General features: G+C 51.4%; 1 protein-coding gene across 11 annotated transcripts; it reads right to left on the bottom strand.

The window, feature by feature from the left end:
• Positions 1 to 6: 6 nt before the first annotated feature.
• Septin4 (septin 4) lies at positions 7 to 24,759 on the bottom strand. 11 transcript variants are annotated; one of them, XM_042282564.2, is made up of 14 exons: positions 23,221 to 24,759; positions 22,616 to 22,660; positions 21,415 to 21,422; positions 7,455 to 7,751; positions 7,026 to 7,119; positions 6,540 to 6,626; positions 5,812 to 5,935; positions 1,647 to 1,781; positions 1,416 to 1,533; positions 1,225 to 1,326; positions 960 to 1,056; positions 706 to 868; positions 473 to 572; positions 7 to 223 (listed from the first exon to the last, which is right to left on the bottom strand). In XM_042282564.2, the coding sequence occupies exons 1-14, from the start codon at positions 24,632 to 24,634 to the stop codon at positions 164 to 166; spliced, it is 2,844 nt and encodes a 947-aa protein (XP_042138498.1). In that variant the 5' UTR covers positions 24,635 to 24,759; the 3' UTR covers positions 7 to 163. The 11 variants fall into 11 exon arrangements, with proteins under 11 accessions (XP_042138498.1, XP_042138504.1, XP_076433754.1 ...); XM_042282570.2 differs by lacking the exons at positions 21,415 to 21,422; positions 22,616 to 22,660; positions 23,221 to 24,759 and adding an exon at positions 20,669 to 20,858; XM_076577639.1 differs by lacking the exons at positions 21,415 to 21,422; positions 22,616 to 22,660; positions 23,221 to 24,759 and adding an exon at positions 20,669 to 20,858 and having other exon boundaries at positions 473 to 519.
• Positions 24,760 to 25,742: the final 983 nt, after the last annotated feature.

Raw genomic sequence — 25,742 nt, 5'->3', positions numbered from 1 at the left:
CAAAGCCACATATAGATTAAAGTTTATTTCCTCTGAGTCTCTGAGAAGTCGGCAGGGATATAAGGCGAAGCGGTAGTAGCTGCAGGGGCCTGAGCAGAGCTGGTGCAGGGAGGGCTGGCGTGGGCAGGAAGAAGAGATTTAAATATTCAGGTCCAAAAGCCAGTTAGTGAGTCTCCTTCATCTGTCTTTGGATTTTGTGTAGCATCTCCTGCATCCGCCGAAGCTGAAATAGGCACACATGTCAGAACAAGGTGTTTGGCAGGGAGAGTCTTACTGTATTGGAGGAGTGTCCCCAGATTCTAATCCCTCAAGTCTGAGGCCTTGGTAGCCCTCAGACATGATGAAATGGCAGAGCCAATCAACAGCCCACACGTGTACCAGAGCCAGGGCTCTTTCCAGTCCCAAGCCAAGAGACACTGAGAATTATCATACAGGACATCCCAGGCGGCCAGCCACAGCATACGGCTCTCACCTCTTCGTCTTTCTCTCGGATTAGCTTCTCAGTTTCTGGATCTGTCCCTGGTGGGACAGCGGGGATAGGGAAGTCAGTACCACTCTCTCTTGTCAGTTTGCTGAAGGGAGGGGGAAAGGGTAGTGAGGTTGGGGGGACCCCAGCACCAACTTGAGTGAAGCCTGGGGCCTGCGGAGTCCTAAGGGGAGGACTTGGGGTTCCCCTGGCCAGCTCGTCCTGGCTTCTGGTCATACTTGCGGTTCCGTTCCTTCACTACCAGGCGGGTCATGCTCTGGATGCACTGTGCCCTGTAGTTCTCATAGTGTGTCTCTCGGGTCACGTCCTTCAGGTCCTGCATGTGGGTTCGCACCAGCATTGTCCTCAGCTTCACAAAGTCACAGTGACCCGGGTTTTCCACTGCATGGCAAGGCCAGGCGTCAGCCAGGGTCATAGGTAAAGAAGAGCCCCGAAGGGCAAGGACTCTCTGGTCACCAGCTAGGAGCTTTACCTTCCACGATGCCCCAAGGGTAGAGCCTGCCCCGAACTCTCCGCCCTCTGGCTTCTACCACAGTGTTGCTGCCAATCACCGCGAATGGGATGCTTTCCTAAAAGGAGTTAGGGTTGCCGTCAGCATCCTTGGTCTCACCTGTCCTTTCCACTCGTACCTTCTGCTGCACTCTAAGAAGACAGGGTCCTCTTCCACCCCAACAGTCTGTCCTTATATACAATTCTACTCCCCAAGATGGGAAAGAGGTGCCCTAGGATGGCCCCACCTTTAGGGCTTGGTCCTGTAATTTGAAGTCCTCATCCTCATCAGAATCACAATCTGGGAACTGATAGATCTTGATTCCAAAGTGCTCAATCTCCTCCCGGATCTGGCAAACAGACGAGGGGTCCACAGTTCTGGGCACCCCACCTTTTCTAGCAGCCCGCCTGACTCCCTCCCTCCACCAGTTCCCCTCACTTTGCATTTCTTTCGGTCCACTTCGGGAGGCGTCAGTGTATCTGCCTTAGCCAAGATAGGCACAATGTTGACCCGCTGATGCAGGGCCTTCATGAATTCAACATCCAGTGGCCGGAGCCTGGGGAACAGGAACCTGTGACCACCTGCTGGTGGCAGCCCTGCCTGTGGTGCTCTTGGCCTGCTCCCTTAGGAGAACCCGGTGGTGGCAGGAGCCGCAGGCTCAGAGCATACCCGTGGCCGAAGGGCGAGATGAAATACAAGCAGCAGTGCACCCGGTTGTCTTGGATGTTCTTCCGGTTCAGGCCGCTCTCGTCCCGGAAGTACTGCTCGAACTGCTGGTCGATGTACTCAGCCACAGGCTTCCAGCTGGGGCAAGGACAGAGGAACAGAGCAACTGTGGGAGGGGGGGCTGCCTGGTGAGCTCTGGCGTGAGCCCTGTTTTCCTCTGGCTGGCTTTACTTCTCTTTCAGGGAACTACCTGGGTAGGATGGGAGCGTCTCACATCTGGATAGAAAGTTAGGCTGGGTACACAGGCAGTTCAATCAACACTAGTTAGATGAGGGAAGGGGGCGGAAGGGTAAGCAGGCAAAGAAGGAAGAATAGCAAAGTGGCAGCAGGTGAGGACCAGTTAGAAACCAGGGGAAGCCTAAGTCAAGGTCACGGTCTGGCCCCGGAGCCTTTGCCTCTCCAAACCCTTTCGTCCTTATCCAAGACCCAGTTCTTCCAGGAATGTTTCTTTAACCACAGCAGCGTCCACTGCTCTCCTCTCCTCTCCACAGCCATACGTATATCACCACACAGTCAACCGCCACGAAGCAATGTTGAATCCACTTTGAATCCATGTATTTCATTAGTCCCACAAGATGATAACTGAACTAAAAAAAGCATTGCCACCATAACATCATCACCTATGTGTTACACGTGCTCTGAGGCATATAAAACTAGAGCACACAGAGAGCTGATGAAGAGAGCTCAGATGGTAAGAATGCGTGCCACACTAGCTCAGTGACTTGTGTTCAGTCCCAGGGCACAAACACACACCCTGCACACTGACAGTAAGTTTATAAAAATGAGCACAGCACACAAACTCATCTGCATCGGTGAGTGATGACAAGTGGCTGTCACTTCATGCACTATGCTTTGGGACATGTTTTCTACCTGTAAGAGGTGTTGATGTAAAACAGTTGCTGTGCTGGAAAGCGCAACCTCACCTGTCTTCTGCTTAGTCTCCTGCCCCGGAGAGGCCATGTCCGGTAACTGATCTATAACATCTGGGTGTATCTATCATCTGGGCTTGTGGTAGCAGACGCTCTGATGTCCATACAAAGATGAAATCACGGAATGATGCGTTTCTCAGACTCTGTCCCCATGGTTAAACAGTGTGCCCTCCCCATGTGAGCGTGTGTTCTGAGAACTTCATTCTTCAGGTCTTCTGTTCTTCCATTACCTAGTTTACTCCTCAAAGCCAGGAGAGCAGCACTTTGAGCTCAGCACTCTCATTTTATACACGAAGGAGTTAAATCTGGATCCCGGGAGACACTTGCTCCAGATTATTTGGCTGCTACATCCTCTACCACTTGAGTCCCTGGCGTTGCGACTTCTAGCCCGGTGTCATCAACTACACATGGCCTGACCCACTCATTTGTTATCTGATGGATCCAGCTGATTACAAAATGGCTCTCCCTCTGCTCCCCCACTACCACCAGGCTGTATGCACCCCAGGGATGAGGATCGTTCGTGTTTGTTCTGCATCCTTAAAATGTCCACCTTGGGCCAGGTGATGGCGCACGCCTTTAATCCCAGCACTTGGGAGGCAGAAGCCGGTAGGTCTCTGTGAGTTTGAGGCCAGCCTGGTCTACAGAGTGAGATTTAAGACAGCCAGTACTGTTACACAGAGAAACCTTGTCTGTAAAAACAACAACAAAAAAAAACAAACAAAAAATCTCCCTTGTATGTTTATGCTCTGTTTATTCTGCTGGTTAATTAAATTAGTATCTATGCAGGTACACGATAAACAGGGAAGTAGAATTATCTGCAAATTATTATTATTGAAAGGGAATTCTTAGCTGAGCAGTGGTGGCGCACGCCTTTAATCCCAGCACTCGGGAGGCAGAGCCAGGCGGATCTCTGTGAGTTCAAGGCCAGCCTGGTCTCCAAAGCAAGTTCCAGGAAAGGCGCAAAGCTACACAGAGAAACCCTGTCTCAAAAAAAGGGGGGGGGGGATTCTTAATGAAATTGAAATTATTTATTAAAAGTAAAAGCAGGTAAATTGATTGGAAGTGGTACCTGCTACACTAGTTGGGATTAGAATTTCAGGACGAGCTGTCTGCTGAGATGTACTGCTAGAGTAGGAAAGGAGATGCCAACATAGCATCTCCTCAGCCTGTCAGAAACACTGGTGGGAACCACAAGACCATGTACCACTAACTAGCACAGCACTGTAGCAAGAATGTGAAAGATGGCCATCTGCTCAAGGCTTAGACAAAAGTTGACGATGAACCAGTTATCTGTGAGGATAGCCACATGTTGTAACAATAAAGCAGACGATGAGGGCTTAGAAATGTCTGTGAGGGTCTGATTAGTCTGTGAGACAGTTATCTAGGGTAAGCATCATGGGTATATAGCCTGTGCAGTCACACAGGAATCTGCAATCAGAAAGGCCATATTTGGTCTGGTGTTGTTCTTACCATATTGAAATTCTTATAATTATGAACAAGGAGACCCACAAATCTTGTTGCTAGCCCTGCAGTTACTATTGCTAAAATGCATAGGCATAATTCTGGGCTATTTTCAGATCAAACAGATGATGTAGAAATGGCCGGTGTTTTTGTTGTTGTTGTTGGTTTTGGTCTTTTCCATTAGGAGAGAGAATGCAACCAATTTGCTCAAGATCATGCAGTGCTAAATGTCTGCAGGATTTGTGCTCTTGGGACTATCTGCCTAATTTCTTTTCTTTTCTTTTCTTTTTCCTTTTATTTTATTTTACAATACCATTCAGTTCTACATATCAGCCACAGGTTCCCCTATTCTCCCCCCTCCCACCCCCTCCCCTTACCTCCAGCCTACCCCCCATTCCCACCTCCTCCAGGGCAAATCCTCCCCCGAGGACTGCGATCAACCTGGTAGACTCAGATCAGGCAGGTCCAGTCCCCTCCTCCCAGACTGAGCCAAGCGTCCCTGCATAAGCTCCAGGTTTCAAACAGCCAACTCATGCAATGAGCACAGGACTCGGTCCCACTGCCTAGTTGCCTCCCAAACAGATCAAGCCAATCAACTGTCTCACCTATTCAGAGGGCCTGATCCAGCTGGGGGCCCCTCAGCCTTTGGTTCATAGTTCATGTGTTTCCATTCGTTTGTCTGCCTAATTTCTTCATCAAAGGCACTGCCCTTTCTCCTGCCTTTTGGTCCATCACCTGCACCTGTCTCATATGTGTGATCATGACCTAAGCATTCCTCTAGTTATGAAAAAACAAGAGCTAACGGTGTGAGTGCAACGCGTGTGTCAAAAACACCTTTCTTTTGTTAGGTGGCCCAAAGGATGTCTGGAGTGCCGCCGCCTTTTTCTTCTTCTTCTTCTTTCCACCCCTCCCCCTAACTCTTTCAGGTTGTTATTGTTGTTGTTGTTGAGACAGTCTCCCATTGCACAGGCTGGCTGCACGGTTGAGACTGGCCTTGACCTGGCCCTGCCTCCGGCTCCCGAGTTCTGAGGTTACACTGGTGCACAGCCATGCCACCCGGCCTTCCCTCTGCTCTTCTGCTTTTCTTTCCTTCACATCTCCCTTCATTTCCCTTAAACAAGGTTTGTTTGCGGCGTCTAAAATAACTGCTGTGGAAGGGAAAGAAGGGAGGGATTGATGGTGTTTCTATGTGTTTTCACAGGTGTTTGCTCTTTTCAGACTTTTCATGTTGTGTCCTCACAAACATCATAGAACTACAGGTCAGAACTGGGAAGAACAGTAAAAACCATCTCTTTGGGGCTGAGCACAGTGGGGCATACTTGTACATACTTGCAGTCCCAACACTTGAGAGGCTAATGCAAGAGAAGCACTGAGTTCAAGACTAGCTTGAGTTACATAGTGAGTCCCAGGCCATAGAACAAGAAACGCTGTCCAAAAAAAAAAAAAAAAAAATTAAACTCAGCACTTGGGAAGCAGGTCTCTGAGGTCATGGCCAGCCTAGTCTACATAGTAAGTCTGTCATCTGTCTCAAAAATAAATAAGACCATGCATTCCAATCCTTTCTCTCTCACTTACAGAAGAGACGGCAGTCCAGTAAGGTCACAGACCTCTTCCTCCTAGCAAACATAACTGTGTGTGGGACTGTGTGGGACCTGTGTAGATGCATGTGGTAAGTGGGTGGGACAGGAACAGCTGGGGCTGTCCTTGGTCAGACATACCACTCTGTGTTGTTGACTGCATCCCCAAAACCTGGCGTGTCCACGATGGTCAGTCGGAGCCGCACCCCCTTCTCCTCTATATCCACCGCGTGCTTAGTGATTTCCACCGTCTGCATGATCCGCTCTGGAGAAGAGGGAAACTGAGGCAAGGGCAAGGGCATGGTCCTGCCCAGCCCAAACCACCTGCCCACCCCAGCTAGCTTTGCTGTCCAGACCCTCCCTTTCCACCCCCAGGCGCCTGTTCCCTGGGAACCAGCAAAAAACACATTTCCCAACACAGGAAATGCCGGTGGCCGTTGGCTCTGGCCCCAGCCTCTTCTCTGCTCCAGGCTTTTTTCTTGGATTCCTGGAATCCTTTAGGGGTCAGAAACTCATTCAAAGATCAGGATTCTGGTCCCTGCCTTGCTTCATCGACCAAATCCCACCCCCCACCACCAGCCACGAGACAGGGTAGCCTTGGCTGGCCTAGAACTCTCTCTGTAGCCCAGGCTGGCCTCAAACTCAGTGATCCGCCTGCCTCTGCCTGCTGAGCGCTGTGATTAAAGGTGTGCGCCACCATGCCCAGCACAGCGCCCAAATGTTTAGGGAGCTGGCTGGTGAACTGCCAGGCCAGACACGTCTATGGAAAGAAGCAGTGCATCTGTCTCGGAAGCCAGGGCCTCCAGCATGGCCGAGGGGGCCCCCTCTGCAGCACCCGTGAGAGTTCAGCTTCTTTCTCCTTTCCTTACCTTCGGCCCCGAGGAGTTTCCGATCCCTGTACAGGTCAGTGAGGAAGAGGCTGTTGACAAGAGTGGATTTACCCAGGCCTGATTCTCCTGAGGGGAGAGAAGCCAGAGGCACCGAGTCAAAAGGGAAGGTCCACCTGATCAAGATCTGGGGCAAACTGTTGTCTTGTCAAGAGGAGCTGGATCAACCAAAGCACGGTGTTTCAGAACTGGGAGGGGGCCTGTACGGCCATCTTGGTTGCGCGAAGTCAAGAGACCACCCAAGGTAGCAAGGGAAGGGGAAATACTAGAAGACTGTTAAGGGCATCACTCCCACCTCCTCTGCCCCCAAACCTGCACACTTTGGCCATGCTTTGCCTGAGTACAAAAAGGGCACAGCCATTTGCCGCTTATCCCTCTTCTCCCCCATGCGCTCTTCAGACAGCCACATCAGTTCCGCCTGAGATGCCCCTTGCCCAGGCTTGCCCAGCCCAGCCTGCCCCTTCCTACCTGCCACCATGAGGGTAAAGTCAAAGCCTTTCTTCACAGACTTCCTGTGGACTTGATTGGGGAGGGTTGCAAAGCCCACATACTCCTTGTCATCCTGGGGGACAGGAAGACATGATGCACAGGGTTAGAAGCAGCTCCCATCTCCAGCCTTCCTCATCTCTTCTGGGTCTTTGCCCTATCCTTTGAGCTTCCGTCTGAGGCCACACCGGCCAGGTCATCAGTCCCTGCGGTGACTTGAGTTTCCAATGCCTTCAAGGCAGAAACCTTAGAGCTGGGGCTGATCCACAGAATGATCTGCGAAAAGGGCCTGCGGACTCATCTGATGCAGGTGCGCATACCCACACGCCTACCCCAGGCTCTCTTTGTGCCCTCCCGTGGGCCTTTCTGCACCCACCCACTGAATGGCGTAGGCAGGGCTGCAGTCTCTACCTCAGAAGAATCATAAGGATCAAGCTTGCCCCATGGGCTGCGGGGCCTGGAGGAAGGGCTGGGAGGGGCCGGGGCACAGAAGTACTGCTGACTCTCAGAGGGCTGGGGCCACAAGGTGGCTCTAAACTCCAGGTCATCATCACAGAGGTCTGGGGTCTGGGGCCTTGGCTCCGAGATTTGGGGCCTGGGCACCCTGGTCTTGGCCTCCGGTGGGTGGTAAGGCTCGCTTCCTGGGAAATCCTTCACGAACTTGCTCAGTTCGGCATCATCACTGCTGTCCTCCAGGAAACGCTTGATCTGGGGGTGGGGGTAGGGTAGGTGGGAGTGACAGGAGGGAGCAGGGCGGGAAATTGAGGCAAAAGACAGAAGGTGAAGAGGAAAGAAGGAAAGGCCTGTGGTTAGAAGGGAAAGGAACAGCAGCAGAGCCAGAGGAAGCACTCACGCCTACCCCACACACACCTGCTCACTGGCCTCCCCAAGCCAGGAGTCTGGAAAGGGCCTCAGAGTCCAGCCCTGCAAAGCCCTGTTCTCCCAGCAGGTTATCACCCAGGCTGCCAGTTCTGGAGGTCTGCGCCAGCCTGGGGCCAGCGGCTGCCCCAAAGGCAAAGAAATCCGACTGAATAAGAGGGAGAGGAGCAGAGGTCTAACACCTGAGTGTGTCTGTCACTCAAGAGGAGTGTAGCATCAGGAAAGGGCAGGGGCAGAAGGCAGGGCGGGGAGAGGCAAGTACAGAGCTGAGTACAGAGCCGGCAGGCAGCGGGTTCAGTGTCTGTCACTGCTGGTCAGGGATCTGGGAGGGGGGGGGGAACGTGCATGTTCTACTACAGGGCCTTGTTTTCCAGGTTTGCTGCCCAAGATTTGGGCTCCCTGACCCTACTCTTACTCTAAATTCTGAACCACGCCCAAATTTGGCCCTAAACCCTAGAATCAAAGAGTAACCGTGACACACACACACACACACACACACACACACACACACACACACACACACACACACACACGTGAAGGGCAGCCCGGTGATAAAGGGTAAAGAAAACTCTGAAAAGCTTTGGGGGAGCTCAAGTATGGCTAGACCTCCTGCTCTGAAAATGTACCGTAAACTGGGAGCCACGTCTAGGGGAGGGCCCCTTAGTTGCCTCCTGGCCCATTTCCCCTGAATTCAGCAGTACAGGAAGGTTACGGCCTCGTCGATGGACCACAGATGTGGGATGCTGCGGAAGCCTGTTCCACATCACCATGGAAGATGAGCTGTTTCCCCGACTCTTGCCCTCGGTCCCCCATAGCTATGAGCTTCCCAAGAGATTCCCCTCTCCTTTTGGGGTCAGCATTCTTTGTGGGGTGCCTGGCAGTGCTGGGCTCATCTCTGTCTCACAACATCCACGTGCCACCCCTGGACAATGGACAAGGGCCAGCTGCAGAGGCTGAGTCACCCTCTGCGGATTGGCCAAGCCAGTGGGGCTACCCTGGACCACTGGGAAGTCTCAGAGCAGGAGAGATAAGATGGCCACAACCTTCCTGCATAGCCCCATTTTACGAAGGTCAGAAGTGAAAGGGACAGACACGCACAATGCCAGGTTTATGCTGGAAGAGAGAGAGAAAGGGAGGCCAGGGGAAATGTCTGGTATGACTCAGGTCCCTACACCTGCTGATCACCAGTCTTCAGGGTTTGCTTGGACACCAGAGAGGAAACAGGATCTAGCATGTGGGCCTTCGTGCCCTCAAGAGGCTATGCTGAGGCAAGTCTGGCTATACAGGCTTCTCTCACCCATTACATCTGAGGTCCACCGGGGTAACCAAACAACCCAGTTTATGCTTGTTGGTCGAGCATAATGATTAATTGTTGCCCCCTTCACTCTCCAGAGTGTCCCAGCCTGGCCAAATTAATTACGCTGCGCAGAGAAAGGATGGAGCAGGTCTTGTTTGGCAGCTAACGAGTCTGGGGAATTCCAGAAAATCTCCCTGCACTACCCCTCAGTGACCCAGAAGTTGATCTGGGGGGGGGGGAGGGCTGGGGGGGGGGGCTTGCTAAGCATTTGAGAAAGGACCGCATTCTCTCCGGGGCACAGAACAGAAGGACACAAGGACGGAAGACAGGGAAGCACTGGTGGAAATCCCAAGCCCACAGTCTTCCGGCAGAGCTACCAGGATCCCGGCACCACCATCGTCCCCGACGGACCTGACTGTACATCGGTCGGCTTGGGAGAGGCCAAAGGGCTCCAGACGAGGAGTTGAAGGCGCTAGGTCCTTTGCCCATCTGTCTATCCACCTCCCCCGGCTTTGCCAGGGACCACACTACTTTCCAACTCTTGAGTTCCTAGGCCGGTCAAGGCCAAGCGGAAGACCAGTTAGGTCTACCCATCTCCCCAGGCACCATCTTACCCCAGCTTCAGTCCCCTCCTCGGGGACAGAATTCCCTTGCCATCCCAGTGACTGGTCCATGCCTCACACTTCAGACCCCAGCCAGCAAGCTCTAGGTCTAGTCTTAGCTCCAGGCAAAGGTCCTCACACAGAAACAGCCTTGTCTTGATGCTGCCTGTCATCTGGCTTCCTGGCTTGTTCCTTCCCCCTTTTTCTTTGGCCCCTACTCTGCCTCTGGCAGGGGCCAACAAAGCCTGTGGAATGTCCACCCCCTCTTCCCCTCCCCTTCCCTAGGCTCCCACCCTCAGAGGACAGCTCCGCTGCAGCAGGATCACTGGGTCCCTCTGCAGCCCCCTCCTCCTCCTCTGATTGGCTGTCCCATGATGCCTGCCGGCTTCCTATCCTGGTGGGCACAGCACCAACCTCCCAACAAGTCTGCAGCACAGCCTTGATCCACTCAGCCTCAGCCTGTTAACCCCTAAGGACACGGGAGCCCGCCTGAGGACTAGGAGGTATCCCTAAGGTGACCTGGCCCGTCAGTACATGGGGATAGCCACCCAAGGAACCTCTCCCCAGAGATTCCAATCCCTTCACCTCTTTGACCTTAGCTTGAAGCCGTACAAAAGAATGGGGAAGCCCAATGATCCCGAGGATAGCTTCCATGGGAATGGCCCCACACTTCTTCCCAAGTGTCCCCGTGTTTTCCCCTACCAGAAGCCGCTGTCCCACTGTCCAGAAAACTGCCACCAGATTTCCCCGCAGGGAACCCAGCCGCAAAGGAGTCTTTGCTCCATGGACTCCAGCCATCCACAGATAACATGGCCTCTGGACTCATGAAGACCTCACCTACTTCCTCACCTATTCCACAGAATCTCTAGGATACTTGGTCTCTGTGGAACATGGGTTCAAATGAAAGGAGGCTGGCATCCCAGAGGCTTCAGAGCTCCCACTTAGATAGGAGAGACATCAGGGGTCTTAGCAGGGAAGTACAGATGGAGCATTCCACTAGGAGTCAGGAGGCTGGCGTTTCTGGTTGGGGCAGAAATACCCTTCGTAAGCCTGAATAGTGCCTTAGTTTAGTGCTTTAGTGACCTGGCCTTGCCCCCAGGACAGCTGGGGGATGAAAGGACTCCCAGGTAACCAATACCTCAAGCCAAGTTGAAGACGAGGTGCATCTCAAGGCACCAAATAGTCATTAAATCTGTCCTGTCATCATTTTTTTCTTGTGGAAATTAAACTTCCTGGAGCTCTTCAGCTGGAGGTCTCCCCACTGATTTCCAAAGACACTAGGATACTGACCTCCATTGGCAGGACACAACACAGAGAAGTGTGGCCTGACATGAACCAGTCAGGCCAAGCACTGGGCTGGTTGTGAGGGCAGAGGCCTGAAACTGGACATCTGGGTAGTGTTTGGGTATCTTTAGTTAGGAAAGAGCAGGGTGGCCTCAGCCAAGCGGAAAGCCCAAAGACCTCAGCTGAACTGAACTCAGTGTGTGGCAGATAAAGGCCCCCTGGTTCCTGCTGGGTTTAGCACTGGGGATACTCAGTGCCTCCCCACGCTGCTTCTGTCTTGGAACAATCAGTCTGTCCATCTCCCATGTGGGAAGAAGGTGGGGGGCTAGGACGAGGACAAGCACTACTTGGCCTCTCCCAGGAACCCCTTTGGAGTAGGTCATAGGATCACTAATACTTCCTGGCCCAAACTTGGGCCTCTGCCTAGACACAGCTTGAGAGACAAGAGCCCAAAAGGTTGGCCTTTCTAGACCTGGGAGCTTCTGATCCACAGGGCCCCGAGTTCCCTTTTGGCAGCTGCTCACAGTCAACATCCTGCCCTGTGGGCTGATCACCAATCCCCTCCTGCTGTAAACAGCTTGTGCCTCCCCAGGCAGAAGGCAAAGTCTGGAAAGAGGATGGTGTGTGGTCTGGAAGCCCTGACACCCATACACTGTGTTTCTGGCAGGATCTGGTAACAACAGCAGAAGAGCTGGTATCCTCAGAGCTCAGGGTGAAAACTTTTATCCGGGGTTACAGCTTCTTTTCTCACAGGCAGGTGGCAGGAATGAGTCCCCACCCCCACCCCCCCACACACTGCAGAGGGACCTAGTTGCAGGGAGGGGGTAGATGCAGCAGGAGGAATGTTTCCCAAGGTTCTGGTCTGGGAGGCAAAGGGATAGAGCTGATCGCGCCCCTGCACGAGAGTGGACTGGGCTTTCTTCTTCCTCTCTGAGAAAGGTCCAGGGGATGCGGATCCTGTATGTCACCATCCCTCTTAGTGAGGCTGGCAGTGTTTATGGATTTCCTCTGTGTTTTCCGAAGGAAGTTGGTGCGGGTCTCTGCACCAGGGGTAGGTGAACGAGGAAGGGTCATCCAGGTAACACAGCTGACTCCGACAAGGAGTCCCCCTACCATCCTCGTCAGCGCCGTCCTCTCTAGCACCAGAGGCGACCAGCAGGCACCTCCCACAGAACTGACCTATTCCTTCCAAGACCTTGGGCAGCACCCTGGGGGTCGCGGCCGATTCAAAGCAGCCCCGCTCAGAAGGAATAACTTGAGAGCGACGACGCGGCGCCCGGCGCCAGCAGTGCCTGGTCTGAACCCGGAGCCAGGGACAGTACCTCCCGCCCTGCCCAGCCAGGGCTGCAGCGCCGTGCGTCCCCTCGGAGCCGCCCGGGAGTGGCAGGCCCTGTGTTTCCGGCTGCCCGCTCTCCTTACCATGGTTGCAGCCCGTGCCGGGCCGGCTCCGCCTGGACAGCGCCCCAGCAACCCGCGGTGGGAGCTGCGCGCCGACCTCGTTGCACCGCGGGCCCCCACTAGCCTAGCAGAGTGCGGTCCTCTGGTGGCGGGGTGGGGCGGGGCTAGTCGGGTCCGGGGCGGGGCCTGCACCTCTGCAGCCGCGGTGGGTGCCTGCGTTGAGCTCCTCCTGAAGCCCAGGACTGCACAAGGCAACTGTTTTGTTTTTTTTTTTTCTTTTTTCTAGAATGGTCTCTCCAGGCAGTGTTGCACCTTAGGAATTCTAGTCAATCCCCACAGAGGAATAAACCCAACCCACCTGGCATCACTGGAAGACGCTGCCTTTGCACAGGGAGAGCGAGTTAAAGGCAAGAGTTGGAGAGAAAGCATTTAGTTACCCCTGGAGATTCTACAAGGAACATCCAAGTTACTCACTGCTCATACCCACACTACACCTCCTATGAGGTAAATGTCAGACATCCTCCACCTCCACTCAAGCTGTGAAAAAGACAGAGGTTAGCCGCAGGCTCATTTTGTTCAAGACCCCAGATTAAAGATTAAAGAGGATTCCTGCATACATTATCCAGGGATCATCTGAGGGAAGGGGGGGCCTTGCCTAGAGCAAAGCAGAGTGTGGAGGGCCTCTAGAAAGGCCAGCCAAGCATAACCCAGTGAAGCAGGCCATTCCTCCGGACAAGCCGGCGAAATGCAGCAGGATGAACGCCCCAGCAGCTTTAGGAGCATTAGAAGGTCAGGAGGGTCAGAGCAGCAGCTAGCCGAAGGGAGATGCTTGGGAACGGAGAGTTGGGAAGGGATTTCCTGAGTTAAGTAAGGTCTGAACTGGCCAAGCTCCTATGGAAGTTTCCAGAAGCATTTCCCTCCCTGACCCCTAAAGCCCTTCCCCAAGGGCAGGTTGATTGACTGGCCCCTTTCCGAATATGCTTCAGACAAAGCTGAGCTCCCCAGCCATAGCTCTCTCGCAGTACAAGTGCCAGCAGGCTGAGAAGCCTTTCTAGCTAAGAGACTAGGCAACTCCACCTCTCAAGACCTCAGTTTCCATCCCCAAAACATAAGGGGGTAAAACTAGATGGTTTCTAAGTTTCTGACTGTTCCTTCTGACCTTCTCAAAGCGGATGCAGTGTGGAAGGAGAGTGTGCTGTGCTGTAGGCCTTAGAGCAGTGGTTCTCAACTTCCCCAATGCTGCGACCCTTCAATACAGATCCCCATGTTGTGGTGACCCCCCAACCATAAAACTGTTTCGTTGGCACCTGGAGGTGATGGTGCATGCCTTTAATCCCAGCACACAGGAAGCAGAGGCAGTCGAATCTCTGAGTTTGAGGTTCAAGGCCAGTATGGTCTACAGAGTGAGTTCCAGGACAGCCAGGGTACACAGAGAAACCCTGTCTTGCAAAACAAAACAAAACCAAAAATCCGGCACTTTATAACTGCAATTTTGCCACTATTATGAGTCCTAATGTAAATATATGATATGCGACTTCAAAGGGGTCACGATCTACAGGTTGAGAGCCACTGTCTTGGAAGACTACAAGAACAAAGCAGAAGTTTAGCCATGAAGACTGAGGAAGGCACAAGGTGGGGCCCTCTGAGGATATAAACAGGTTCCCGACAAAGGCCTGTGTGTATACAGGAGATCTCAAGCTGCACCCAGAAAAACAAAAACATAAAAGGGAGACTTCAGTGCTGTTGGAAGTCTACAGATGCAGCAGCTGCTGCTGCTGTAACATCTGATGCTGCTGTAACACAGCCCCAGGCCACTAGCACACACCTGTAAGATACACACATGTCAGTCTTTCTGGTCATGTGGGTGGGAGTGGGGGAAAAAAATCTGTATAAAAAAAAAAAAAGAAAGAAAGAAAGAAAGAAAGAAAGAAAGAAAGAAAGAAAGAAAGAAAGAAAGAAAGCAAGCAATCAGACCCTGGCCTGGGGAGATGGTATAGCTCCGTCTATAAAGAGTTTGCAGTGCATGCCTGAAGGCCTGAGTTTGATCTCCAGAATCCAGATAAAAAGCTGGGTGTGGCGGCATACTGTGATCCTAACTGGAAGGAGGTAAAGACAGGCAGATCTCTGGAGCTCACTGCACAGCCAGCCTAGCACAACTGGTTAGCCCCAGGTCCCAGTGAGACATCCTGTCTGGAAAACAAACAACAAACAAGCAGGGTGGGTGGCTGTCCTGAGGAACAACGTCCAACGCAAACTTTGGCCTGGCTTCCCATTGTGCACGTGTGTATGTACATACATGCACATAAACACATTTAAAAAGAGGAGGCAGTGGCAGGTCTAACCACAAAGTCTTGTTTTCCTTTATCATCAGATCCACCAGACTGGAGCCCTAACCCACTCTAAGTCTGGACCCAGAAATATCTCAAGAGGCAGCTAGCTCAGCCAGCTTATCTTCAGCTGGGGCTCAGCGCCCACAGCTTCTTTCCTAGTGCCCGCTGCTTAGGCTGCAGGGCCCTAAATGTCTTGAGGCATGGTGGTGCCAGCTTGCCTTGAGAAAGGGCCCAAGAGAAAGAAGCCTTGGACTATAAAACTCAGATCCGAGCCGAGAAGCATCAGTCTTGATGGCGCGCAGTCCCTTCCTAAGTACGGTACTTTAACATGCTGGGTGAATTAGCAGCTGAAGAAAGGCTAAGCCATTCCACTTCCGCAGGTTAGCCTGTAGGCTAACCCTGTATGTAGTGTTCAAAGGGCTCTCTCTGTGAGAGCTTGGCCTCAGCACACGTCCCTTGATCTTCCGCACCATTTCTAGCTTTTTCTCTGTATTGATTGGGGCAGGATCCATAGGTGGTCGGCGGCATAGCCCACATCCAGCCGCCCTTGCATAAAGCACTGATGATGACTAAGAGCACTCTTCCCACCTCCAGCTGTCAGATGGCTTGGCCAACCTTGCCTTAACACCACACAGCTCACAGGACTCTGAGTCTCCCTTGAAAGTCAACATCCAGCCCGGTAAGCAGCATCGATGCCCTTGACTCGAGTACAATTTCCTTGTACCGCTAGCATGGGGAGCCAAACATCTGGGGGCAGACACGCAGCTCGGCACAGCGGACCACACCACTCCCTGAGAAACTCAAAGCAGCAATCACAGCTTTAGGCTACTCCCCAGTCGAGTCCCCTACAGAAAACCTGGTGGTGTCCTCTACTGTGTCTGTCTATCTGTCCACGGATGAAGGTTGTAAACGGCCCAGCAGCTTAGTAAGGAGGTTGTGTGGGGGCCACACCAGGACCTAAACTCAAGTCCAGGATAAAAAATGATTACCACAGGAAGTCAGCATTTCAGATCTGTGCGATAGGCAAAGGCCACTGTTGCCTCTCAGCAGCCATTTCCCATAAATGGTCCAGGAACTAATTGTGTCTCCCTTCTACCACAAAGGACTGACTTACTGATCATACAGTGAAGAGCTCTGGTGAAAGAGTCGGGATGTATCTTTTGAGGAAACCTCAGTAAGTCTGCACAGAGGCAGGAGACAAAACTCCCTTAAGCCCACCCCACCCCCACCCCCAGCCACTGCCTCATGTTCCTGGAACAGGCCTGAGGTGTGGGTGGCAAGGTTGGGGATCATTTTGTTTCCTGGCACCTGTTATCTGGCTCCAGACAGAGCAGTTCTGAGGCTAGCAAGGTGCTAGAAGCCAACCATTTCCATAAAGGAAGAAGGTCCAACGCCCTCTCTGAGCCACAGGAGTTCCAGGAGGGAAGGGCCTTGCATGCCTCCTGATGGATGCCATTGCTCGCTGAAGAATCTGACTCTTCCATGAGGCTTCTTCTGTCTTCCCAGTCTCTTTAAAGACCTCCCACGTGCCCAGGTCACTGACTCTACTGCCCTGCAGTCTTTAGGAACTGATTTACCAACGTTTTTGTCATACTGAGAGAAGGTATTCCCCCCACCCGGGCTTTTCCTAAAGGCTTCAGTGCTGGAGGATTTGCTGACTCATCTCATTAGACCCTGTTTGTCCTTGGATGGCCACGCCCTTTCAAGTGACCTGCCTGTACAGGGTTCTCTCCCAAATTAAGCAAAAGCCCCTGAAGGGCTGGAGTGTGTCTTCTGTTTCAACCTCTGCTGACTTCTATCCAGGGCAGGGAACAGGGGATGTGATGGTAACTGGGGCCCCACCCCCGGGAGCCGGCCAATCAATATGGACCGACTGAAATGATGCACTAATTAGTTTTCCATTCTGATTTTAGTGCACAGACAAGCCTTGAGGCTCTGTACTTCATTGACCCATCACTTGTCCTTCATTCTGTCTGCTCTCAAGCACAGGCTACCTCTCAGCCTCATAACTCACATGCAAAGACATGAATGTTGCCCTCAGGAACACCATCCCCCCCTTCACAGTTCTTGGCGTTTCTGAAATATTTCGAGGAAGATGCAGTCACAGAAGAATATGTGTACTGCACAGTAGAATCCCAGAATGGGATATTCCTTAGTGTTCTCAGCTTTGACAAAAAAAAAAAAAAAAAAAAAAAAAACCCAGACCCTCAGTTTCTTCATCTGTGAAGTAGAGAAAAAAGTCTACTCCATAGTTTGCTATAAATATTTAGTAACGTGATATGGTAGAATCACTAAAATGAATAGTAGCTATTACATCTGCAAATGAGGGCATTATCAACACCCAACCAGCTGTTGCCAACTGTGGCTATTTCAAATGTTTTCCCTCCAAAGGATTAGGAGTGTCCATGTGTAATGAGTATAGAGAGATGGGAGCGGAGAATACCGGAGAAATGCCTCAAAGTGACTTTGGGATATGCCGCAGCCACCCGTGGGGTCAGCTTTCCAGGTCTTGGTCTTAGACCAACCCAAGCAACCCAAATTCCAAGAAAAGCCAGGACAGATCCTCTCTGGACTCAGCTGGCTTTGACTACTGTGGGTGTACCAAGGAAGAGATGCAGCCTCTCCAGGTCCAGGCTGGGCGCTGGGCTCCTCTCAGGAACTGAAAGGCATTACTCACATTCTGTTCCCCCCTCCAAGCCTTTGTCCAGCCCCTGAGGAACAGCTGTCCTGTTCCTCTCCTCACAGCAGCTGAACCAAAGGCAGCTGAGCCGGGGTGAGGGACACGGCCATTCCTGCTGTTTGTGACAGCGCCCTTCTGGCCGAACAGCTGTCAGGGTGGCTTCTGGGTTAGAGAGTGTTCTTCCTCACTCAATAGTACCCTGTCCCCTGAAGCCAATGCTCCTAATGCACCTAAGCCCACTGTCTTTCCCTTCCTAACATCACCGTCTCAGACATCACTAAAATATTCTAACAGAAAGAGCTGGCAGTGGAGTCCAGTCAGGAAAGCAATTAGCTCTTCAAGGTCCACGGATGGGAGTGGAGAGAAGGTCTGGAGATTTACCTCAATGCTTAAGAGCACTGGCTGCTCTTCCAGAGGACCCAGGTTCTGATTCCTGGCACCCACGTGGTGGTTTACAACCATATGTAGCTCCAGTTACGGGGGAATCTGGTGCCCTTTTCTGGTCTAGGGTTAAGAGGCACGATGTGGTACACGGATATACAGCCAGGCAAAATACCCATACATATAAATTAAGTAAACAAAAAAGAAAATCATATTAGGAAGTCCAAAATGTATGTGTCCTTGTGAGATGATTTTGACAACAAAAACTACGAAGGTGAGCTTCAGTTCCACCATCAAAGCCAAGGAGGAATTACATTTTCCTGCCCTCACTACAACAGGCTTAAGAATAAGCCTGCCTGGGTCTCAGGGGAAGCTGGGAAATCATCCCTCAACTCCTTATCTCCAGAGGTTAGTGCTGAGGTAGAGCACTCCATGAGTCTTGGTTTGTCCGGGACTAAGGAGGGTTCGTGGAAAGCAGGACTTTGAGGAATATAAACCCTTATGAATTGGTCAACCAAACCTGTCCCCAAATAGCAAGTCATGGCCAGAAGTCACCAGCTGTTCATTCTGTTCCAGAACTGGCTGCCCATGGTAGCTGAAAATGAACAAGGTGGCATTGAGAGGGTAAGCAGCTGTGTAGTAGGGGGTCAAGCTGCTGTGAAAAGCCTTCTGAGGTGTCCTGCCTCATTTTCACCTCCATGGCTGGTGCTTTCAACACTAGTGTCTGCACACAGCAGGAGGGATGGGGAACGTGGGAAAGTGAGTTCCCAGGATTTCTCTCAGATAGTTTACATTCTAGGATTCTGTTACCACCTTCATGAATGTAGACACTCCTGAGTTCCTAAGAGACTTGGGGCTTTCCTCTGTAAACAAAATGCCTTAGAGCAGAATGTTCCCAGGGTTCAGAAGTCAACAGGAGTCTGACCACCCTGGCCTTCAGGGATCAAATGATGTGTTACCCTGAAGACATTTCCAGTCTGCCTTGAGTACCACTGAAACGGCCTCCTCTGGTTCTTGTCCTAATTTCCAGAGTTGGTTTCTTGCATAATTGATAGATAGAGCAAGGAGGAAACCACCTTGTCCTCTGATAGCCGAGGAAGTCACATCCAGGTTGGGTATCCTACAGACATGTGATCTTGGGGCTGGAGTAGTCCTGTCCATCAGAGGTATTGCTGCCCCTTGTATTAAGAACTGCATTGTTGCCGGACAGTGGTGGCTCACGCCTTTAATCCCAGTACTTGGGAGGCAGAGCCAGGCGGATCTTTGTGAGTTCAAGGCCAGCCTGGTCTACAAAGTGAGTTCCAGGAAAGGCACAAAACTACACAGAGAAACTCTGTCTCAAAAAGCCAAAAAAAAAAAAAAAAAAAGAAAAGAAAAGAAAAAAGAAAAAAAGAACTGCATTGTTTTCAGGAACTCTACAGGCCAGAGGAGAATGCAGTCTACCTGACCCACTGAAGGCCTGGTGGGACCTACTTGTTGAGATTCTGCTAACACACACACATTAGAAATGCTCCCTTCAGTCTAGCACAGTCTTCTCTGAGGAGACTCCATCCCCTATTACCCCAACCCAAGGATGAGATGCATCTCTCAACCCCACTCCTTAGACAAAAGGAGACTGACAGACAGAGACATGGGCTGAATCTGGCATGGTCTGTAGCTGTGGACCCAGAGGAGTTTATGAAGTTAGTAACAAATAATGTCTTTCATGAGCCAGCCCCTGGGGTCAAGCCACTGGAGAATTCCTGCTGGGAATGGAATCTGGAACAGTCTCTATGGTCAAGCATTCCCAAATCAGAGAAACCAAAGTCCTTGCATCCCAGGACCATAAAGTCCCCATCCTGGGCCTGCCTGGGGATAGGTAGCCTGAAAGGACAGGCTGGGGAAGCTGGCTTTTCATGGAGACTCCTTTGCCCAACTCTATCCAAACCCTACTTCCAGAGAGCCGGAGAGGACCAGCAGCCCAGCTGCCTGGGAGCCTTGTCTTCCCAGCTTCTGGGGAAGCAGCTTTGCTGCTGAACAGGGCTGAAGAGCTGTAATTATCCAGACAGGATAAGAGCTATTTTGGGAAGAAGTCATTCTGCTGCCAAGGCTTTTGACTTCCTAAACTAAAACAAGATGCACAGAAAAAGGGGGGGAGGCTGGGGAGGCTGGGGAGGAGCCTGCTCAGTCACAGACATCAAATCTTGAACCACAGAAGACGGTCCCCTTCCCAAAGGTATAAATTTGTATTACCGTATCTCCCCGGGGCTTCGGAAAGAAGGGTGTAACCACCCTCTACTTACCCTCCTCCTCACTCCCCATCTCCTAAGCCCCTCCAAGAGCGTTCAGTCAGCCTGTTGTCTGGGTATTTGGGCACAGACTAGTGCATATTATTATTTTTTCCTGTCCATGTCTTATCTCCTATTTGTGTAGTCAGAACTGGTGTGTGTGTGTGTGTGTGTGTGTGTGTGTGTGTGTGTATGTATATGTGTGTGTGTATGTGTGTGTATTAGTGCCTAGACTGGTGTGTGTGTGTGTGTATGTGTGTGTATTAGTGCCTAGACTGGTGTGTGTGTGTGTGTGTGTGTGTATGTGTGTTTATTAGTGCCTAGACTGGTGTGTGTGTGTGTGTGTGTGTGTGTGTGTGTGTGTGTATTAGTGCCTAGTAGAGTGTCACACGTCTGATTAAAAACTGTCCATGGAACGAAGAAGGGTGTGGGGCTGGAGGAAAACAGAGGAAAGAGGGACTTATGCTTTGTTTGGAGATAGTCTCTCAAAGTGGCTGCTCCACTTACAGCTGAGCTCAGGCCTGAGGCTGGATAAGAACTCATAGCAGAGGGGGTGGCAGCTGCATTCCTGGACACCTCCCCTTTCAGCTGTCTTGCTATCTGAGCTCTTGCTGATCCACTCCTCCTCCATCGGAAGTCAGCTGTTCACCCTGGGCCAGTCAGCCACGGATGGGACCCACCAGAAGCCTTCGCCAGGCTTTGGGTAAGAGACAAATGTGGTCAAAGAATGAATGGAAGCAGGAAGATCTTACGCCACCTTCTCAAACCTGGCCCAAGAAGGGCACACACACTTAAGGGAACAGGCAATGCCCTGGAAATGCCCTGGAAAATCAGGACACTGCCCAATTTAGGACACAGGGCTGCCAAGAACAGAGCCCACTTCATGCTTCTCCAACTCGAGGACTCGAATAGTGTGTAACCCAGAAAGGCGACCCCTTTCTGAAGTGCCTTAGGCAGGAGAGGGAAGAGCCAGATGGGGAATGACCCAGCCCATAGCTGCCCAGTTTCCCACCGAGCACCGGGCAAAAGAGCTCTGTTCTTTCTCTTCAAAGCTGCAACTCTAGCTGGTGTGCCACTTCTGTACAAGTCTCCCTGGGTGCAACACAGTGCCCTTCTGTGCAGTGAACAGCCTACCCAACCACAAGCTGCAGCTCTGTCTCCTTCCACACCCCCTCCCATCAGAGGGCAGGAGTAGGAATTAAATAAAGGGGTGGGGCACTGGACTGGAAGTTACCTCCCAGAGGGATGCTTACCTCCTCATCTGTCATAACCAAGAAGTAGAAGCCAGCCATTTCCGGGGCGGGGGGCAGCAAATGGAATTCAGAAAGTATCAACATGAGGAGAAAAAGAGAGTGTTACTAAAGATGTCTAGTTGATATGGCTATAACCCAACCCAAGTAACTTCTGAGGGCCCCAAATGTCCCAAATAACAGTGGCTACGATTACTGAATGTTCCTGATGCTGGGCACCATGAAAAGGGCTTTATGTATAAGGTAGCTCACACTGTTTTTTTTTTTTTTAGAGTGCATTCACAGGACTCTCACCTCCCCAGTAACGTCATCCAGAGCCCTGGCCTGTGTCCCATGAATAAGATAGAAGCTTATCATGCCATACTTCTTACAGTAAGAACTCTCTGCTACCAAGAGATCTTCAAGGTCTGACCCTCACATTCCGATGCCACCAGTGGCCAAGCATAAAGAGGAACAAAAAGAACTGAGAGGATACTAATGATTCCAGAGGGGAATGCAAGACCTACTGGCATGGGGAGGGGAGGGGTGAGCAGGCTCGGAGATCCTCCCAGGGCAACAAGTGGAGGTGAGGAGTGAAGAGAGTTCTGAAGCCTTGACCAGCGCCACTGCGGAGTCAGCAATGGGCAAGACTTCAAAGCAGGTAGTTTGTTTTCTTTAAAACTCATGACAGGGGCTACAGAGACGGCTTGGATGTTAAGAGCACTGGCTGCTCTTGCAGAGGAACCAGATTCAATTTCCAGCACCCACATGGCAGCTCACAACTGTCTGTAACTCCAGTTCCAGGGGATCTGATGCCCTCTTCTGGCCTTCATGGGCACAAAGCTACATGCAGGCAAAACACCCCATACACATCAAATAAATTAAAACTTAAAAGGCGTGGTAGAAGCTGGGTGTGGCCAATGCCTTTAGCCCGGCAGTTTGGAGGCAGTCAGATCTCTATGAGTTCAAGGCCATCCTGGTCTACACAGCAAGGTCAAGGCCAGCCAGGGCTACATAACAAGATCTTGTCTCAAAAAACAACACCCCCCCCAACATATTATAGATGAGATTAAGGACCACGGGGCTTACGTTGTTCTCCTTCCCAGAAGTGAGTTCTCATTAGAATCCCCAGCAGTACAAACCAGGCGTGGAGGCCACCCTTCACCTGCCTTCTCACCACCCCCAGCCTCGCACAAGGCCCCCGACAAGAAGGGGGAACACAGACCTTTCAGCCACCAGAGGATCCGGTTGTACATTTCCTCAGAAACATCTGAAAGTAACAGAAACTTGCTTTTTCCTGGCTGCGGAATGTCACCCACCCCTCCCTCCGTTACTGAAGTCTCCAGGTCTCCACCAGAAAGTCTTCTGAGCCTTCGGCCCTATTCAGAGGCTCTCCTCCCCGCACTGTCCCCCTCCCGTCTGCCCACCCTCCCTGTGCACTTACCCAGCCCACGTGTGCCCTACCTGCTCTCCTCTGGAAGCAGGCTGTTAACTCGAGGCTCTACTCTTTTTAACAGCCCTGCCAGCCCTCACCCTGCTGCCGTATTTCCGCTCTGAGGCACCCACTTCTGACCCTGCAGTCCACTCTCTACCTGCCGTGGAAGAGTCCAGCAGCATCGCCTGCGGCCTCCAGCTTTAACCATTTGCATTGGTGCCGCTAGCTGGGAGGTCAGAGAAGCTGGCAGCCAAGGCATGGAGCACTGAGCTCAAAGACACGAGAAGGCAGGCAGCCTTGGGGCCCAGCATGAAGAGGGGGCACTTTCCTGCCCCGTCCCAATGTCCTACTTCACTAACTGTGGGCCGCACTGGGCAGTCTGCTTCTTCACATACCCAGGAAGAAAGCATTGAACCCTTGAGTGGACTGTTTGCTGGTGCACTTCGGGGTCTTGGGTACGTCTGTCAGCGCTCCTCGGTGTAAAGACTCCTTCGGTGATGGTGGGAGGCTTACTTTTTCTCTCTGGAACATCAGGTCCTCACAGAAAGGGTTTGAGTCCATTTCAAAAAAGGATTCTAAAGGGTCTAGGGGAGGAGGGGACGTAGGTTCAAAATCAAGTACTGATGGCTGGTTTGGGGGCATTTCCACTTTAGGATTCAGTAAGGCCCACCATGAGCAACCAGGCCCGTACCTAGGTAAGGACCTTGGAGGCAAAGGCCGAGGGGTCAACTCCAGTTCTGCATGCATGGAGGGCTTTGGGGAAAGCTCTGAATACAGGGGAGATTTATAGTGTCCTTCAGATACTGTTCGAGTTGTCACGTGGTGAGGTGCCGGTATTGACTGTTTTCCTGAGGAGATGGTCACCTTGCGTCCAGCCTCACGGTCTCGGGATGCAGACCTCACAGTGGGCTCCATTTCTGGTATTAAAACCTTTGAGGGGGGCTTGGTCTCAATACAGACTGAACGATCTGAACGTGAAGGAACTCGGGGTACCCCATCTGAATCTCTAAGGACAGAAAGTTTGAGGGCTGGTGGCCCTTTCATGTTCTTTTGCTTAGGCTCTGAAAGGATTGAGCAGGGAGGGCCAATCTCTGGCTCTTGGGGAGCGGTCTTTTTAAGGACGGACTGATGGTTGCTGGTGACGCGGGTGACATTTCTTTGGTTTGATTTGACCTCGATAGCAGTCCTTCGGCCGGACTCTGTTTGTATGGCTTCATCCTTTGGGTAAGCTACAACTCTACGGGGCATTCTAACCCCCTGGGGGTTCTGGACCTTGGAGGGTGGGTCCTCCTCTTTCTCACTTATAAAACTCAAGTGACGGTACTTGGCATCAGAAGCCAGAGTGGAATGGCAGGCAACCTCACGGCCTGGCTTGGTCTCACTTCTCCGTGTGGCTTCTTCCCTCACTGGACTGACGTTCCGATGAACTCCTGAGAGACAGGAAGATGCTGTCTGGACCGACTGGTTCTTTCGATGAGGAGAGCGCTGGCGGGTTGTCTCTGTTCTTGGTCGGGTCTCTGTTCCCCGTGGAGTGGAGACTGTAGCGAGGCCAGGCCTTGGCTGTGGGGACAGAGAGCGAGGATAATCTGATGTTGAACCCTGGGTGGTGGGATGTGCAGCTTCGGATCTTCTCTGGGAACAAGGGCTCAGGGAGAGAACAGTACCTCGCTGGCTTGAGGAAATACACCCATGTCCCCGCTGAGTGGAGGTAGTAACCTCAGCCCCTCTGTGTGATGAAACTGCTACCTTAGACCCACTTTTATCTGTCCTTAACACCTGAAAGACTGTGGCCTTCTGGGTAGATGCCATATTTTAACAGCTGGCTTGTTTTCAGGATTCTGATTAAGTACGAGTGTTTATCCTCATCGTTTTCAGGGCAGCTGTTCTTGGTCCCTCACGAAAGTGGCTGCTGTTCTGAGTGTCTTAAACAGTTCTCTTTACAATCTGTCCGATGATGTCACAAAGGAAGGAGCTTTCTAGTAAACATCTTGTGTTACAGTTACATTTCTTCATAGAAAATCACTACCCAGATGGAAACTGAATCTGTCTGTGGACTTGACACTAAACCTTTGGCCAAGTTCTTAAGAAAATCGGGATTTCCTTGTATACAGGGAAGGTTTTGGAATTGTCCTTATTCTCCCTGGCTTCTAGGAATTCTCAGAGACCCATGCAGAGAAGAAATCAGCCAGGAGACCATATGAAGTCAGCCACTCAAGTCAGTCATGCTGGTGCTAGCTCACATCTAACAAGGTACCTGCTGAGATGGACTGAGTTACTCCAAACTTTGTTTGAGACTGCTATATCTGAATTAAAAAAAAAAAATAGAACTCCAGCCTTTTCCAAGTTTCTTGAATGGTTTGGTTGATTCTAGGGACAAAACCTATGTTACTGAAATCATAAATTCTCCTATTATTCCAGGAGCATGTAGTATCATGTGTAAAGATCTGGAGTTAGTTTGGTTTTGATCATAAATGACTGGACCAGATTCTTACTTGAGTCTTAGTTTCAATCTGGAAACTACTGCCTGGCTCATGACTATCATATAATAAATATTAATGTCCCATCATTGTTATTTATTAACAATAAATATTAATGTTAGCCATCAGCTAGATTCAGATAATCATCCTCTCCCTCTCCCTCCACCCTCTCTCTCTCTGAGACAGGGTCTCATGTAACCCAGACTGGCCTTGAACTCTTTCTGTATGATCTTACACTTCTGATTTCTAGTCCTCCTGCTTCTACCTCTCAAGGAGTGGGATTATAGGCATGTGCTACCACACCCAGTTTATGCAATGTTGGGGATCATACAAGGCCTCATGTATTTTAGGCAAGGTATCCATCCACTAAGCTATATACCAGCCTTCTTTTTAAAAATAAAAAATATTAATTTTTAAGCTATGTAATGTCCATGTGAGTG

Source organism: Peromyscus maniculatus, chromosome 8 (assembly GCF_049852395.1).
Source record: "Peromyscus maniculatus bairdii isolate BWxNUB_F1_BW_parent chromosome 8, HU_Pman_BW_mat_3.1, whole genome shotgun sequence".
In the NCBI taxonomy this organism is placed as follows: Eukaryota; Metazoa; Chordata; class Mammalia; order Rodentia; family Cricetidae; genus Peromyscus; species Peromyscus maniculatus.
This window is presented reverse-complemented; position numbering and strand designations above follow the sequence as displayed.